This window comes from Tachysurus fulvidraco, chromosome 26, assembly GCF_022655615.1.
Source record: "Tachysurus fulvidraco isolate hzauxx_2018 chromosome 26, HZAU_PFXX_2.0, whole genome shotgun sequence".
NCBI lineage: Eukaryota > Metazoa > Chordata > Actinopteri > Siluriformes > Bagridae > Tachysurus > Tachysurus fulvidraco.
Genome location: NC_062543.1, coordinates 3139625 through 3156105, shown reverse-complemented (window position 1 = coordinate 3156105; position 16481 = coordinate 3139625). Strand labels below are relative to the sequence as shown.

At 41.7% G+C, this 16481-nt stretch overlaps 1 protein-coding gene across 1 annotated transcript in view; it reads right to left on the bottom strand.

Moving 5' to 3' along the window:
• The window catches only part of trabd2a (TraB domain containing 2A), a 59374-nt gene that overhangs the window by 34002 nt on the left and 8891 nt on the right, over window positions 1–16481 (bottom strand). The window contains exons 3-4 of the mRNA XM_027136789.2: window positions 966–1112; window positions 680–854 (exon numbers count right to left, since the gene is read on the bottom strand). Of these exons, the coding sequence (XP_026992590.1) occupies window positions 680–854; window positions 966–1112 (322 nt within the window). The remainder of the gene's footprint in view (window positions 1–679; window positions 855–965; window positions 1113–16481) is intronic.

Sequence of the window (16481 nt, the reverse complement as noted above, 5' to 3'; positions counted from 1 at the left end):
ACTCTCCAAAGTTCACACACTTCCTGGCTTTTATAAACTCCCCTGCTTCCAGTTTGGTGTTAAATGAAGCCAATGATATGGCAATAAACAGATTGCTGAAGCCTATAAGACTGCTGTGTTAAACTCTGCCCTCAGGACCTGGTCATAGAGAACAACTTTACCGTTTATTAGTCCCCCACTCGCTGTCTGTAGTGGGTCAATAGAAGATCAGAGTCGTTTTGACATGAACGCCGGTACCCTAGGCTCTCTCTTCCCTGCACGAGTGCAGCACTTACAATGAAAAGAATTTAAGTCATTTGCTCTAAGTAGCCATAATCAGATTTGGGGCTCGTTTCATGTAACGCTTGCTCTGGGTCTGACGATGATCTACAGGCGACCTCATGCTGAACTGGCGATGAGAGCTGTAGAGTTGGTGCTGAATAGATCATGCCGCTCCTGCTGCTACACATCAAGCCCAAGATCCATAAACAGTAAGCTTAATCCCATCACAGTTTCCCCACTATAGTTTAATGAACTTTGCAAACGATACAATTGGTAAAAAAGTGAAAGTTTAGGTTGAGTGGACCTTCCATCTTCTCTATTATATCCTAAAATAAACCCCATTCGATAGCAAGCAATCAAAGTTGGCAGAAGAACACTGGATTTTGGAAAGGCAGAACCGCTAAATCAATATACAGACCTGCACCGAAAGCGAAGAAAAAGCTCTTGTCAGGATGTTCCTCCAGCAAAGCTTTGACCCTCTTGCCCATCCGCTCATTGCGCTTGTAGATGAGCTCCTGACGGAAGTAGCTGTCAATCTCCTGAGCTGTGATCTGTTCACTAGGAGGCAGAGTGACGTTGTTGAAGTTGGGCACCTGAAATGGGGGAATGGGAAAAAAAATAATTTTTTACTGCGGTCTGACCTTCTACTTTTTCGGCAGGTGTTCATGTGCCGATGGTTTGTAGTGGATGCTTCATGTGTGTACCTGTGAAGTGTCGTGGTTGAATATGATGGAGTTAAGATCACCACAGTTGTAGTGCTTAATGAGGTCCTCAGTGGTGTAGGGGACCTGCAGACTCCCGGCCCGGAGACTCTCCTGCTGAAGCAGCGTCTGATTCAGGGCAAAAATCACCTACAAAAGACATGAAGCGTTACAAAATGAATACAATGAATTACAGAGAACGATCTATTTGTAACACGTAGGTAGGTGGTAGCTCAGTGGTTATGGTGTAAGACTACTGATCAGAAGGTCATGTGTTCAGATCCCAGGTCCACCCACTGCCGGGCCCCTGAGCAATGCCCTTAACACTCAATTGCTCAGTTGTACAGTATAAATTGAAATTAAAAATATAAGTCACTCTGTATAAAGGTGTCAGATAAATGCCGTCAGGTAAATGTAAAAATCTGCAGCACTTCACACTCAAATCGTAATTGTCCATGAGCCATCCATTACAGGTTATGAAAAACGTACGTAGTGTATTTGCTACTTCTATGCTAAAAAACGCAAACAACATTTTCTTATTTTTGTTGAGCTACAATAGAAACGTTTTAATTTTGATCTTAATGGCATCGCCACTTAGCACTGCAGCTACCTAGTTACCTAGAGGCACATTGTTACCTAGTGATAGATGATAAAGTAAAATAGATCATAAAGTTGCATAGATTATCAGCTGTCTCTATAGCAACAGGTGTTTAATCAATCAAACACCGGAGACCGATAAAGAAGATTTCATTGTAAAATGGCGTGTCTATGGTACGTCATCTTTTTCTGTTCTGCACTTTTCAAGCTCAAGCATCTGGGTCAGGAAAATTGCTTTGGTTCTGATGCCAGTGTTTTATGGGTCTGGAACCAAGAACCCAGATTCATCATGAGCTTGGAGTTATTTTCATGATGGACATTTTAAGATGTGAACTACAAAGTAATTTTAAAATTCATTCATTCATTCATTTTCTACCGCTTATCCGAACTACCTCGGGTCACGGGGAGCCTGTGCCTATCTCAGGCGTCATCGGGCATCGAGGCAGGATACACCCTGGACGTAGTGCCAACCCACCGCAGGGCACACACACTCTCATTCACTCACACACTCACACACTACAGACAATTTTCCAAAGATGCCAATCAACCTACCATGCATGTCTTTGGACCGGGGGAGGAAACCGGAGTACCCGGAGGAAACCCCCGAGGCACGGGGAGAACATGCAAACTCCACACACACACAAGGCGGAGGCGGGAATCGAACTCCCAACTCTGAGGTGTGAGGCAAACATGCTAACCACTAAGCCACCGTGCCCCCCAATTTTAAAATTATATATTAACACTCAGGGAAATAATTGGGCGTAATCCCAAATTGAAGGGAATCTCATTCACCTAAATCTTAAGACAAAGCGGCCACTGAAACTGAACAAATGAATCTAAACAATCTATCAGTGCATTTAAAAATTATCAAAGTTCACATCTCTTAACTTGTGCTTAACAGTCACCTAATATGGTGTCCATGTGTTGCATATGACGTGACGATACAATGTGTTTTCAATTCTAGAAGCACAACTTGTAAAATCCTAGTTATTTTTATGCTGTTCATTAGTTCATCCTCACGTCGGATTATGTAACGCGCAAGCATGTGCAGATTGTCGTGTCACGTCGACTGAGACGGAATCGAAAGTCACGATCACAGCAAAAGTAACGAGCGTTCGCTTTACGCCGTTCATATTTATCCTAAGGATTGACCTAAGATTTAAACAGTATTCATTTCTCGCACTTCTTTTCTCAATCCAAGCTTAGCTTAGAAACAAAAGCCCCCCCATCTCTCTCTCTCTCTCTCTCTCTCTCTCTCTCTCTCTCTCTCTCTCTCTCTCTCTCTCTTTCCAAAAAACAAAGTGCTAACATCAGGGAGTCTTCTCTGAGATCAAAGGCAGCGTGCTGCTTTTCTTTCAATTAGTTCTACTTCTCTTCTTTTTGTTGGTCCTGTTTCAGGAGCTCGCTCTTGTCTCACCATGAAATTCTCCTGTGTTTACCCACTGGCCCAGCAATGTGCCCACAGAGCCTGATTACACACACACACACACACACACACACACACACACACACACACACACACAAACTCTCTTTAGATCATTCTCAATAGCCCTCCCTTCAACCAAATAACAAGTTTATTTGTTTCTCAACAGGGAAAAATCAATCACGCCGCCGGCTGCCCCCCTGAAAAACGCCGCACTGTGGCGCTTTCAGCTTTAGCATGAATTTAAGAGAGTTCTCTTTACTCTCTCTCTCTCTCTCTCTCTCTCTCTCTCTCTCTCTCTCTCTCTCTCTCGCACACATACACACACACTTGTTGCTTCTCTCACACACTCTAGTGCGGAAGGACTCTTTTCATGTTGTGTGATGACACTCTCTGGCCCTGGCAGCCATTGTTTCAGGGTCTCGTCCAGGCCAGAGGGCGGCAGATGCCTTCTCATCCGGGACAAAGAGCCAGCTCTCCCCCTCCAGTCGTCCTCTCCTCTCTCGTCACTTTCATCCCTCGCTCATCAAAGCGTCCTGCTCTGCATTTGAAAGAGGGCCGGCTTTATGCCACTCAGATTAGCCTATCGCCACCCCGCCGTCCACAAAAAAACTTTTCCCATCTGCTTCGGGGCCGAGCCCCTTTCAGCATCTTAAATCACCGGTGGGGAAGAGGAGGTGGGAGGGGTGCTCTCTTAGAGAATGAAGGAGTGAAAGAAAAGAAGAGTGTGTGGGAGAGAAGAGAGAGACAGAGAGAGAGAGAGAGAGAGAGAGAGGGTTTGAACAGAGTGAATTACATTTCTTCCTGTGATCTGCCTCTATGGGTTCATTTATACACACACACACACACACACACGCATGGCATACCCATGGCACAATATATCAAAGAATGGTGGCTGTATAAAAGTCAATAATTCTTTGTAATGGAAATCGCTACTTCTCCAGGGCAATCGAAAGCAAACAAGAAAGTAAGTAAGTAAGCAAATATAACTTCACCTTACATCCCCCCCCCAAGCCCCCAAAGACAAAAAAACAATATAGGAACAAAATCTAAAAACATTTAACACAGTCAGAAAATATCTTCAGGCAGAATTGATATATTTTTATATACGGATTTTACTTAAGGCCGAGGCAAACCGAGCCTAGATCGAAGGTCTGGTTAGAGAACTGTGAAATGTTGTACTTGGTTGTGTCACAAAATAAACATCAACACCTAACTCATTTCTGCTAACTGTTTACTTGAAACGTAATACCTCCATGTCAACAGGGGGCATTAGTCTGCATTTGTGATAGACTGCCATGAATGTTTTCTGTGAAAAAAGCTAAAGCTCTTGTAAATTCATGGTCATTCTTGATAGTGACATACAACAGGTACGAAGCAAATGATAACATTTCGAACTTTGTTTAGTTTAGAAAAACTTTGTTTTTCATTGAACCAAGCAGGAACGAGTGATGGTCACTTTCATCTGTTCACTCATCTGGTGTAAGATGAGGGAGTCAGTGCACATGCACTAGAATTACTTACCGAGGGAAAGTCAGTGGAGCAGGTCGACCTGTCAGCGTGTTAAGTTTCCGGCATGGCAGGCTTTCTAATTCGTCTTTAGTGTTGTTGTTTTTTTTTACTTACTTATCTCCAGGTTGACATGCACCACAGTGTGACTCCCAGAAGCAGGCAATTCAAAATACTTGGCCAAGCACCAAGACCCAATGAAGGCTTCCATCTCTATCGCGGTTAAGTCAAGGCACGGACGAAAAGGTATAGATGTTATCTGGGAAACTAAAGACTTTATGCTTTGAGTGAACACAAGGCCACTTTAATGGACTCGCAATCCTTTTTGGAACGGCTCGAGTGCAAGTCGCCTTAATGGAAGAGGTTCACGGTAGAGGTCTTCTCGGATCTATATATATATACATTTTTTAAGAAAGACCTGACCCGAGACAAACCCCAAATAATTAAACCCGAGTCTGACCCGACGGCAATTTTTTTTAACCCGACTGGACCCGAATGTTACTTTAGTGTAACTGCTACAGCGTAGATTCAAAATTGATTGACAGGTCTGTTTCAACGAAAATTAGCTTACCGCCAGTCACACGATGTTGCAAGCGGTCTTGGCAAACAGAGGAGAGGTTGGAAAAGGACTCGAGTTGATACACACACAGTAGAGATACAGTAGTTCGGGTCTTATCGGGTCCGTTCGGTAAAAACACATTAATTTTAAATTACCCGAGACCCGATGCCGCTATTATCATACCCGACCTGTGTCCGAGGCACACGTGAAACTTTTAGACCCGAACTCGCCCTGGTCTCGTGTCGGACCTCGGGTTTAAGGATCTAAGTGGACCCGTGAAGACCTCTAGTTCACGGTGTGCTTTTTGCTCAGGGTCACACTTTCCCTTTCACGTTAGCCCTCCTTGGTTCTGACAAGACGACCTACACTCAGGCATCAGATCCCAGATCAGATCATTGTTACAGAGAAACCACGACCAAATTCCCTCTACTAGCATCGGTATGCTGTTGACTGATTGCTTGCCTCCTAATACGATGACGTCTCCGCTGATGGACAGTGTCACACTTCCGTGCTAATGGACTCTTACCTAAATGGGTTTAACCTCTCTCTCTCTCTCTCTCTCTCACACACACACACACACACACACACATCACATCAACTATTACAAAAGTACGGAATGCAAACAAGCAAAGGAAAGACTCAGTGACATCATCCATGTAAGAATTTCCCCCAATGCCCACTACCAGATTTTTGTGTTCACCCCAAGATCACAAAAATGACCATAATGGAATATAATGTCATGAAGATTTTTTTTTATTCGCAGTAAACACAGCGTTAGCATCGGGGTAAAGTTTTAAGCGGACATGTTGTGCTCAGGATTTGCAGCCAGTTTGCTCAGGAGAATAATGGGAAAGTATGGAAGAGGTCTAATTTAAACCAGACCCATATGGATAGGAAGGGAGGATAAAAGAAATAGAACTTGAGAACAAATAGGTGAGAAAGAAAGAGAGAGAGTGAGTGAGAAAAAGAAAACCAGTCTGCTGTTAATGGCTTCGGTTATTTATTAGACGTATTATGTGATAGTACAGGTTAAAGATTAACTTGGGGGGAAAGAAGTGTTTTATAGGCTGGGAGTTTGCTGGAGGGCTATTGGGTAAAAGTTAATACTACTCCTCAAGCGTAACTTCTTTTTACAGTAGTGACTTTTTTGCAACATCTTGACACAATTGCTAGTTTTACAAATGAGCTTTGACGCAGTTATCACCGTAAGTGGGAAATCTGGAGCTGGTCGTCATTCTTTCCTGGACTAGCGTCAGACTGCTGGTGTCTGATGGCTGTGTCTCCATCCACTGATGTTCAACGTCACACTCCCTTGCTAATGATCTAACCTGATGGCATTAACCTTTTTCTCATGAATTTGGCGCATTAGTTACACGTTACTTATTAGCTTTGATAAAGTTATGAACAAAAATCTGGTGATCTGCAGATGGTCGTCCGTTATTTTTTTAAAGAACTTTACTACTGTTTTCTTTTTCTGTAAGAATGCTGCTTGAAAACCAGCACTTGTAGTCATCCAAGGTCACCCTAGAAGCCAAAATCCACAATCCCACACAAGCAGCTGAAAGAGCGCTGAGAAACCAACATGTTAACCATCCTTGTGTCCAAATGAGAAGATTTACACAGATGGATGACCATGCCAGTAGTCCTGGAAGTGATCTCCGGTGTTAAGGGAAGTTCTCAGATACATCTCAGTTTATTCCTTTGGCAGACGTTTTTACTCAAATTGAGTTCGAATCTAATCCAAGTGTAGAGCTTGGATTAGCAGTTGAAGGGTTTAGGTCTTGCTCAAGAGCCCAATCGTGGTTCTTTTGGCAGTCTAGAGTACTTTCCAGACAGCACATGTCAGCAGAAAACCAGACTAAAGTTCTGCTTGCCAGTCAGAAGATGAACAAGACTGTACCGAACAAGAGTCATAAATGTCTAAATACACCGACGATATCAATGCTGGATAAAACCTGAGCCTTATATTCAAATCAAACCAGTTTTATCTGTCCAGACTTTACAATGGTGAAGAAAAACTCCTCGGGAGGACATGATAAAGAAAACTTTGAAAAGAACCAGACTCAAAAGGGAACTAATCCTCTTCTGGGTGATACCAGATACCAGTGTGATTATAAATCATTACTCTATATACTAATTGTATAATAAAAAGTCAAACAGTAGAAAGTGTGTTTGGATGATGTACAGTCTGAACATCAGGGACTTTATTAGTACAGCAGCAGCTATTAGCTACATCCATGTGCTGAGATGATCCACAGAAGAGACGGGTTAAGATTTTGGGAAGGGTAGATTCTTTTAGGTTATACACTTGTGCCCCCTTTTCCACCGAGGCAGTTCGAGTGCTGGTTCGGAGCCTAATTTAGAACCAGTTCTTTCTTTTTCGACCACCAAAGCACCGGCTCTGAACCAGGAAAAGTGGTTCTTAAGTAGCACCAAATGTTGCTGGTCTAGACTTAAGAACCGCTTGTGTTAGGGGCTGTGGGTGGGGCTACTGTTAGCGCATTAGATAATGTACCTTAAGTATACTAATGTTTAATACACTTTTACTTTCCCGCGATATGATACATTATTAGCACACATGATAGTAGGTAGCTACATGCTAAGGCTAATTTTTTTCTGTGTTAATGATAAAATAACGTTATGTACTTTATCGATTACAATCTCCGTTTATACAGATTACACGGAGCCGCACGTACACGTTGGATTCGCCGCGTTTGGATGCTAATGCAAAGCCATGAGCATTAACAGTAAAGCAACATCCGCCATTGTTGTTGTGTTTGTGGTTGTGTTTGCCGCTGCTGCGCTAACGTTGCTGCGCTGGGTAACGTGACCTGTATACAGTGACGTCACACTCGGCGCTCTAGCCGGTGGAAAGGCAAACCGGTTCTTAGAAGGTTCGCCAGTGGAACCAACTTTGAACCAGCAAAGGTGGAAAAGGGGTATTGGAAGCATTGCTGGCTCAAAGCAGAAGGTGTCAACTATATAGAAAACACTAAAGTGGACTACACATCAGGCAGCAGCAAGAATGAACCATCAGATACTTTTCTTTTCTACAAATTTACATCAGTTAGATGACTAGAGGAAACAACTTCACAGGAACCGGACACAGAACCTAGATCGACTAAAGTCGAATGCGGAATTCTGTCCGATCTAGAAGAATGAACTGCTGAAATACTAGCTTGAAAGAAGGCTTTTGATATACAGTATAACTGTTATTACATGTTAAAAGAGCCGAAGACCGAGCAAGCAGTGAAAGCATTCGATCGTTTTGTGGAGTGCACAGAGCGCTCGGTCTTTCAACAGCAGTTTCTCTTCTGGGCCTGAAAAGACAGACCTGTCATCGCTGTGTGTCTGGGGGAGCCTGGCTTATACACATACACATACACACACAGACACACACACACCACACACTAGTGTAGGTCAGACTGGGTGTGTGAGTTTGCTATCTTAGTGGAGTGTGAGCTTTGATCCTCCAGGCACTCTGCAGGTCCTGCCTCCGCGAGCTGACCCGTGCATTCCACGGGAAAACGCTGATGGCACCAAGATGCCTGGATTACTAGAGTATGTACACACACACACGCACTCTCTCTCTCTCTCTCTTTCTCTCTCTCTCTCTTTCTCTCTCTCTCTCTCTCTCTTACCAGTCATTATTATACTCCAGCAACCTTTTTCTTAGAAATCAAGGCACAAAGGCAGAAACTGAACAGCACAATTTAGGTTTATAATTAAGACAATATTATCAGTATCATAATAAAACAAAAGTGAGTGTTGGTGACTCTCTCTCTCTCTCTCTCTCTCTCTCTCTCTCTCTCTCTCACTCACACACACACACACACACAAGGTCTATATGGTTTTGATATGAAACTATGTGGGTCTACAGAATATCTGAACATGAGACAGAAAAAAGTCTTTGTGTAAAGTTTGTGTAAACCAGGAATGAAGGATTAGCTGGGTTAGCAATACAGCACATTCTCTCACAGTCGTTATCATTATTAAAACACACACAAACATAATTCACACACAACATTTCAACTACATTTTGTTCGCCAGATTCAATCTTACTGCTGTCTCAGTGGCTTGTCTGTTTCTATGGCAACAAACAAAATATGTGTTCTAGGCATGAGAGAGCGAACACAACAGATTTCCATACTTCTTTGCCTGGAAATCCCAGAAGAAGGAGTTGTGTTTGTGCCTGTCGGTTATGGAAGACGTTGTCTTTGAGCTTGTCAGAGCATTGAAGGAATTGTAGCCTTTTTGTTTATCGCTCGTTGTATAAAGCGTGGGCTTTGTGCCTGTTTTGATGCCTGTCAATCCTAATAGGAGGTGTGGCCCTGATGCCTGTCAATTCCAGTCAGAGGTGTGGCCTTTGTGCCTTTCAGTCCTAATAGGAGGTGTGGCCTTGATGCCAGTTAGTCCTAAGAGGAGGTGTGGCCATAATGTCGGTCAGTCCTAACAAGAGATGTGGGCTTGATACCTGTTGGCCCCAATAGGAGGTGTGGCCTTGATGCAGATGAGGAGGTGTGGTCTTGATGCAGGTCAGTCCTAAAAGAAGGTGTGGCCTTGATGCAGGTCAGTCCTAAAAGAAGGTGTGGCCTTAATGCAGATGAGGAGGTGTGGTCTTGATGCAGGTCAGTCCAAAAAGGAGGTGTGGCCTTGATGCAGATGAGGAGGTGTGGCCTTGATGTTTGTCAGTCCTAATAGGAGGTGTGGCCTTGATGTCTGTCAGTAATAAGAGGAGGTGTGGCCTTGAGGTCTGTCAGTCCTAATAGGAAGTTGTGGCCTTAATGCCAGTAGGCCCTAGTAAGACGTGTGGCCTTGATGCCTGTTAATCTCAGTAAAAGATTCATGACTTTTGCTATAATAGCACTGTACATTTTCAGGTCAAATCAAAACAATGAATTAAATTGTATCGAATCAAATGAATCAGATGTGTCACAAATCAAGAGTCACAACAAATCATCTTGTAGGGGAAAGACACAAGCTTGTAGCAATGAACGTGTTTGTGCATCTCAGGCCCATCGGCAGAAAGTAAAAAGTCTATCATACTAGAAAAGAGATCGAATTTAGTCCGGAAGTGAGATCATTACAGGAGGTATTATTCATCTCATTAGAAGTTGAATGTCTGTAATCTGACCTCGCCATCTGGTATTGTCTGACATCAGGGGTCTGTGTGTCCATCAAACGAGCTGCACAGAAACCACAGCATTGTTTGACATGCTCTTCAGTGCAGCAGAAACCATGTGAGTTAACGGTGTGGCGTATTATGTTAAATGAGAAGTGTTGTATTATGTTAAGTGAGTACAAACTGCGGCTTTCAGTCTGCCATCGCCACTTATCAACCTGAACCTCAACACGTTCCCACTTACTGCATCCGTACACACTACACACACACACTCGTACACACACAAAACCACCTTTCTGTTACATCTCCCTCATACTTTAAAGGGCCTCGCTTTCCTTCGTGCTCGGCCACAGACAAATATTTGGCTTGTCAGGGGGAATCAGTATCAAATACAAAAGCATGGCAGCCTCACCCAGCCCACATCGCTCAATCATGCAGCATGCCAGACCCACAGGATTGTGGGAAAGCAGTGTAAAGGTGTTGGTCATTGACAAACCCTCTAGTGTTTTATTTCCTCAACCTAACGTTTGTCTAGACTGAACACAGAAACCGGCTATGCAGAGAAGAAATATAAGAATAAAGTACTCAAACATGTGGTAGTCCACAAAATCACCATAGAGCAACATTCACAAAACAAACCGAACACGAGACAAAGGAAAAAACATTAGCATTACTTCAGCACGGCAAGATATTTGCCTGGCTAACTAGATTAACTTAAAGTGGCTAAACTGTTAAGTTACATTGGTATTGTTTTTTTTTTTGGGCTAATTTGCTAAACATATGTGTTTATTGTTAACAAATTGAACAAATAAATAAATAACAAACAAGAGTTGACGTATTAAGGGAGTTTTTCATGTGACTTAAAATGTGCTTTAAAGTTTTATCTGAAAATAAACATAGCTAAATGTGGCTAATCCTAGCTAGCTTCTGAAATTTGAAAGTATATGTTGATGAGAGCAGTGCGAAAAGTACACTGCCAATGAGCTCAAAGTGGTTTATCTTAGCTAGCTCACATTACATAACACAAAGCTAGCACTGAGGATTGTTTGCTAGCCAGAATGTCACTACACATCCCAAACCTTATGCTAAATACAATAACAATTTCCAAGCTAGCTCAAATGGTTTGCAATTTTCACAAACCAAATACACAGCTAGATTAAAATGGCTAATCTGACCTAGCTATTACGTTGTTAATATCATATAAAGTTAAAATTCCTGTGAGGATTTTTTGCTAGCCTGTAATTCACGCTGCCAACTACTTTGAGAAAGCTTGTTTTGTTCTGTTTCTGCGTTCTGCATATCCGAGTGCCGCCTTCGTTCTGTCTGGTTCTACCTCGATGTTGTTGTTTTTTTTATCTTCTGTTTGCTCTGTAAACACAAAGGTCATGCAAACAAGATTAGCTGCTACGCTGCAGTCGTAAGCAATTGAATTCTTCAACGATGTACAACCCGAACGTCGACCCTTCGGTCCGAGCTACTGTGGCTTTCTTGTTTGTAGTGTGTACATCCTGCGAGAAAAAATATGCATGAACGGAGAAGCTTGGATAAGAAATCGCTGTGTGCGTAGTGGAAAAAAAAACACAAACCCCCAAAAAAAACTACAACAACAAATAACCCAGTCCCCCAGCCACCCCCACATACACACAGACACCATCCTCTCGGATGCAGAAGCGCATGCGGTGTAAAATGATCATCCCTCAGTGGTTTCTTAACCAACTGCAAAACTAATGTAGACATCGCAGATCTGCCAGCCTAGCAAACCACTAATGCCAGTCAACAGCACATAAATACAGGGAGAGAGAGAGAGAGAGAGAGAGAGAGAGAGAGAGAGAGGTGATATACCCAGAGCTTAGCTAGCCACTGGATTTTGGTCATCCTTTAAAACACACTTGAAACATTTGCAGTATAAATCCACAGGAACCAAGGGAGCCTGGCACGTGCTGGCACCCTATGGAAATGTATTTAAAAAGCAGCTTGCACGAGCTTAAATCAAACAAACGGCAAGAGTCATGAAAACGTGTGGCACGAATAAGGAAAAGACAGATGTGCTAAAGGTAGCAGCAGCTCGAGTGAGAAACGAGAGAGAGAGAGAGGAGAGAAAACAGAGGGCTTCTTGTCGCTCAGCTTTTTTACGAGGTTGGCACATGGAGGTGGACAAAAAAAATCCCCCATCCCCAAAGACAAACACACTCCGGGTGTAAATGACCCCGAAAAACACCCGCCGTTTCATCTGGGCGTGTGGAATTCTCTCCGAGCCAGGACAAAAAGTAAACAATACAGGGAGGGGAGTGAAAAAAAAGGAGTGGGGGCTCTGAAGGGGGTGGGGGAACTCAAACACACACACACACACACACACACAGTGAGTTAGAACTCAGGCCAGACAGGGAGAACTGGTGGAAACCCACAACCTCTCGTCTGATTCACTTTACATGTGTTTGAGTGGCAAGGGAACGAAGCACCGAGACTTCAAACAGCACTGAGTGGCAGCGTGAAACGGGCTCCGACGGGGCTGTTTTTAAAAGCGACTCCAACACGCATGCATGAGCTTTCGGCCCCGTAGAAGAGGCCATTGTGAAACGGGACCTGAGCAAGAAGAATGCACAAACTTTGACTCGCCGCTTATGTTTATCTTTGTAAATAGGTCCAATTTTTTATTTTAATTATTCAATCTTATGTCCGATGAGCTCACGTGAAATGTCTAGCGCCTATAACGACGTAATAGTTTATGATTAAAAACAGAAAAACATATTTCAATTTCAATAATAAATGTAACTACAGGATCATCGTCACAGTAAGGAGAAACTTTGAACAGTTGGAAGCAAAATCTTTCACAATAACTATTCCTATTTTATAGCAGGACAGAAAATATTTATTCCTATATACATTATTATACATTAACACGACTGAGTATCAAATAAAGTTTATCAATAATATTAATTTGTTTTATTCGTATTAAATACATATGGAAAAGTGTGTGTGTGTGTGTGTTTATGTGTGTGTTATGTTTGTGTCTGTCAGGAAGTCTGTCAGGGCAGCAATAAGTAGTTCAACAACTAGAAGTGTGAATTCACCATCTGTTTTTGCTACATGCTAGCCATGGAACTCTCTCTCTCTCTCTCTCTCTCTCTCTCTCTCTCTCTCTCTCTCTCTCTACCTCTCCCTGTCGTCCAAACTGTGTTCCCACTGAGTATTTCTCTCCTTGTCCTATTAATCACGTCAAGTGAGTCGGCTGTTTACAGTCGAGCCGCATGCCAGGAGTCAGCACGCTCTCTCTCTCTCTCTCTCTCTCTCTCTCTCTCTCTCTCTCTCTCTCTCTCTCTTCCCGACTATAAGAAGCAGCTGAAGGCATGCTAGTGTACACCAACCTCATAGGAAGCTCCCTATAATCTAAACAAGCGCACTTAACAAAGACATACCTATATATATATATATATATATATATATATATATATATATATATATATATATATATATATATATAATCCAGATAAAAGCTAAAGAAAGTTCATCCACATCAAATAAAACACAAGGCACATTTGGATAGTTTATGCTTAATTTTAAGAAAGACAAACTTTACTGAAAGTTGCCTGGGTTATACAGCTAGCAATATATGTTTATAATGACCGATGAGCCATCTTATCGTATCGTTGTGCTCAATAAAATAATCACCCACACGGTTCAAACAGTTTCACATAACAAAAACATCACCACTGAATGCTGTATAAGCTGAAAACTGTAGTGGCAGCCATTTTGAACCTGAAATCATTTAAAAGTTTGGCCATTCAATGTTTGTGTTATGCATCATGTAGGAATTCATTAGCACTAATCAGCATGTATTTTATGTTAACTGAAAATTAGAACGATAATACAGTCATCTCAAGTCTTCTCCAGATGTCGTCTGAGCTGCATGCTTTAGCATTAATTAGCATGTTGTCATGATCCCTGCAGCTCAAACCACATTAAATAATCTCAAATGTTAATAAGTGGCACTGTTTATGTATGTAGAATAAAAATATTTAGAAAAACTACACCATTATAAACAGGCTAAGCGAAAATCACTCGATCTTGCATGTCTGTTGCACAAGATTGTATCAGAGCTACGAGGCTCATGTAGGCTAGCGCTAATTACCATGTTTTGCATGCTAACTCTATCGGTGGCCATTTTGAATTCGAAATCACTTGAGAAACATCATCACAGCTGGAGAGCTACAAGACTCATAGAGCTAAGTAAAGAGTGAGTTAGCACTAATTAGCATCACGTTAACTGAGTGCTAAAACGATTAGCATAAACAACACCACGTGAACGACAGTCACCGTTATAAGCGGCATGGTTTTTATAGAGTAGATTCAAAATATTAAAAATATTATATAGTAATATATTGTATGTTATAGTATTGAACAGTAGCTCTGTTATTTTTTATTTTTAAAGTATAATATAGTAATAGAATTATATATTTTCAGTAAGCGTGATAACTAAAGTGCTCTTTAGCATTCTTTGTTAGCTTCTTCTGTTAGTTAATGCTAATATCTGAGAGCAGTAGTCCAAAACCCAGTCGAGAGAATTGGGGTCCAAATAAATTTACATACGTTTACGACATATTTTTTGAAAATTTCTGTCCGATGAATCAAAACATAATGATTCAGAAGTTTAAGAAGCATCAACTTTTATGACCAAATTTAACCTCACAGTTTCTCCTGTGTTCCAGAAAACTTCTGAATAAAGTGCATCTAAAAAGCCAAAGGCAACAGGTTCAAATCCCAGCACACTGCGTTGTTAACGCTCACAGGGCGCTAATGCATTAGCACGTTAAAGACCGGTGTGTGTCTGCCAATGAGAGGACAATAGAGGCACAGCTCACACACTTGGTAATTGGGCAGAGTCATTATGGGTCGACACAAATGAGTCTCTCAGCAGTTGTTTCACTGCAGGGGAAGAACAATGGGGCAGGACGATGCATTTTATAAAGCTCTCACTGCCCCTGGAACAGCGCTATATACAGTATCTATATAACACGGTATATACAGCAAGACATGAGGAGTTAATACAGTGTGCTCAGAGTCACACATTGTTCTGGTCATCTGTAGGTGTGATTACTGACACGTCCAGACTACCGGATTGTCCAATACTGTACAGATGATATCAGTGTCAGAATTTGTTCATTTTTTTCCCCCTCAAAAATCAAACTTTCATCAAAAAAAACAAAACAAAACAAAAAACAATACGATCTTCAACATATGTTTTTCTTCCTCATAAAGTGGATCGACGGACGTAAAAATTAATATGTAGTGATCTTATTAAATTAAGTGGTTAAACTGCAGCACCTGGAAAATTGTTCTCGTTTTTTCCCCTCTCCTTTTACCATCACAATCTAGCTTTAAATAAATAAATTAATAAAAAGCACATAGTGACCCAAAAGAGCAGTATATCAGGTACTAACACTAATCTTTAATCTGTTGTTCTTGATACTATCTACACGGTAATGGCTGATATGCATCTGGGTCGTTCGTTAATTTTAGCTCTAAAATAAATATGAAACAATCAGCAAATGTGAACTATGAGAGTTTGATTGTAATATAAAGCCAAAAACACTAAAAGTCCACGATCACAGCATACGTAGCTTCGTAACGCTACCACCGCATTACATAAGCGTCTATTAAAAACAATACACGTTTACAGCTAAACACTTTCACGCAGGTGTTACGGTGGAAAAAGACGTGACAAAAAAACAGTCTCGTCGACGCCCAGCCGCTCGCACACACAAAGTGTTTTGTTCGACTTGCAAACGCTCATGGAAAACGACGGCGTTGCCAGCAATTCAGAAATAAAGTATAAAACGAGTGAGTCTGCTTTAATGGAAACGTTCCATTTAACGCTCGGACAAGAAAAGGTCACAACTCCACACTAGCGTAAATAACACAGCAAGTTATTTATGTAACGCATATTAGGCATTTGAAAAAGGCTATGAGTTCGTAATATCTTTAATTACATCTGCGTCTGGCCTGGATGATGTTGTTTAGTCCCGCTTCATTTGATCGCGTCGACTTTAATCTAGTTTTTTAATCACAGTCTTGATCTCGGTTAGCTATCAGCAAGGCCGAGGCTTTGATACGAGTCTCTGGGTTGTTGTTGAACGTTTAATTCTGCACCTCATTGATTAATTGTGTTTACGTATGGAACTGAAATGGAAAATAGAATTTATTTCTATTGCTACAGACTATATTTAGTCCATGAATAAGTGTGAAATTTACTCAGAGGACATTTCTTCTTAAAATATATTTCTCGCTTAAAATCTCACCCTTGAAGTGGAG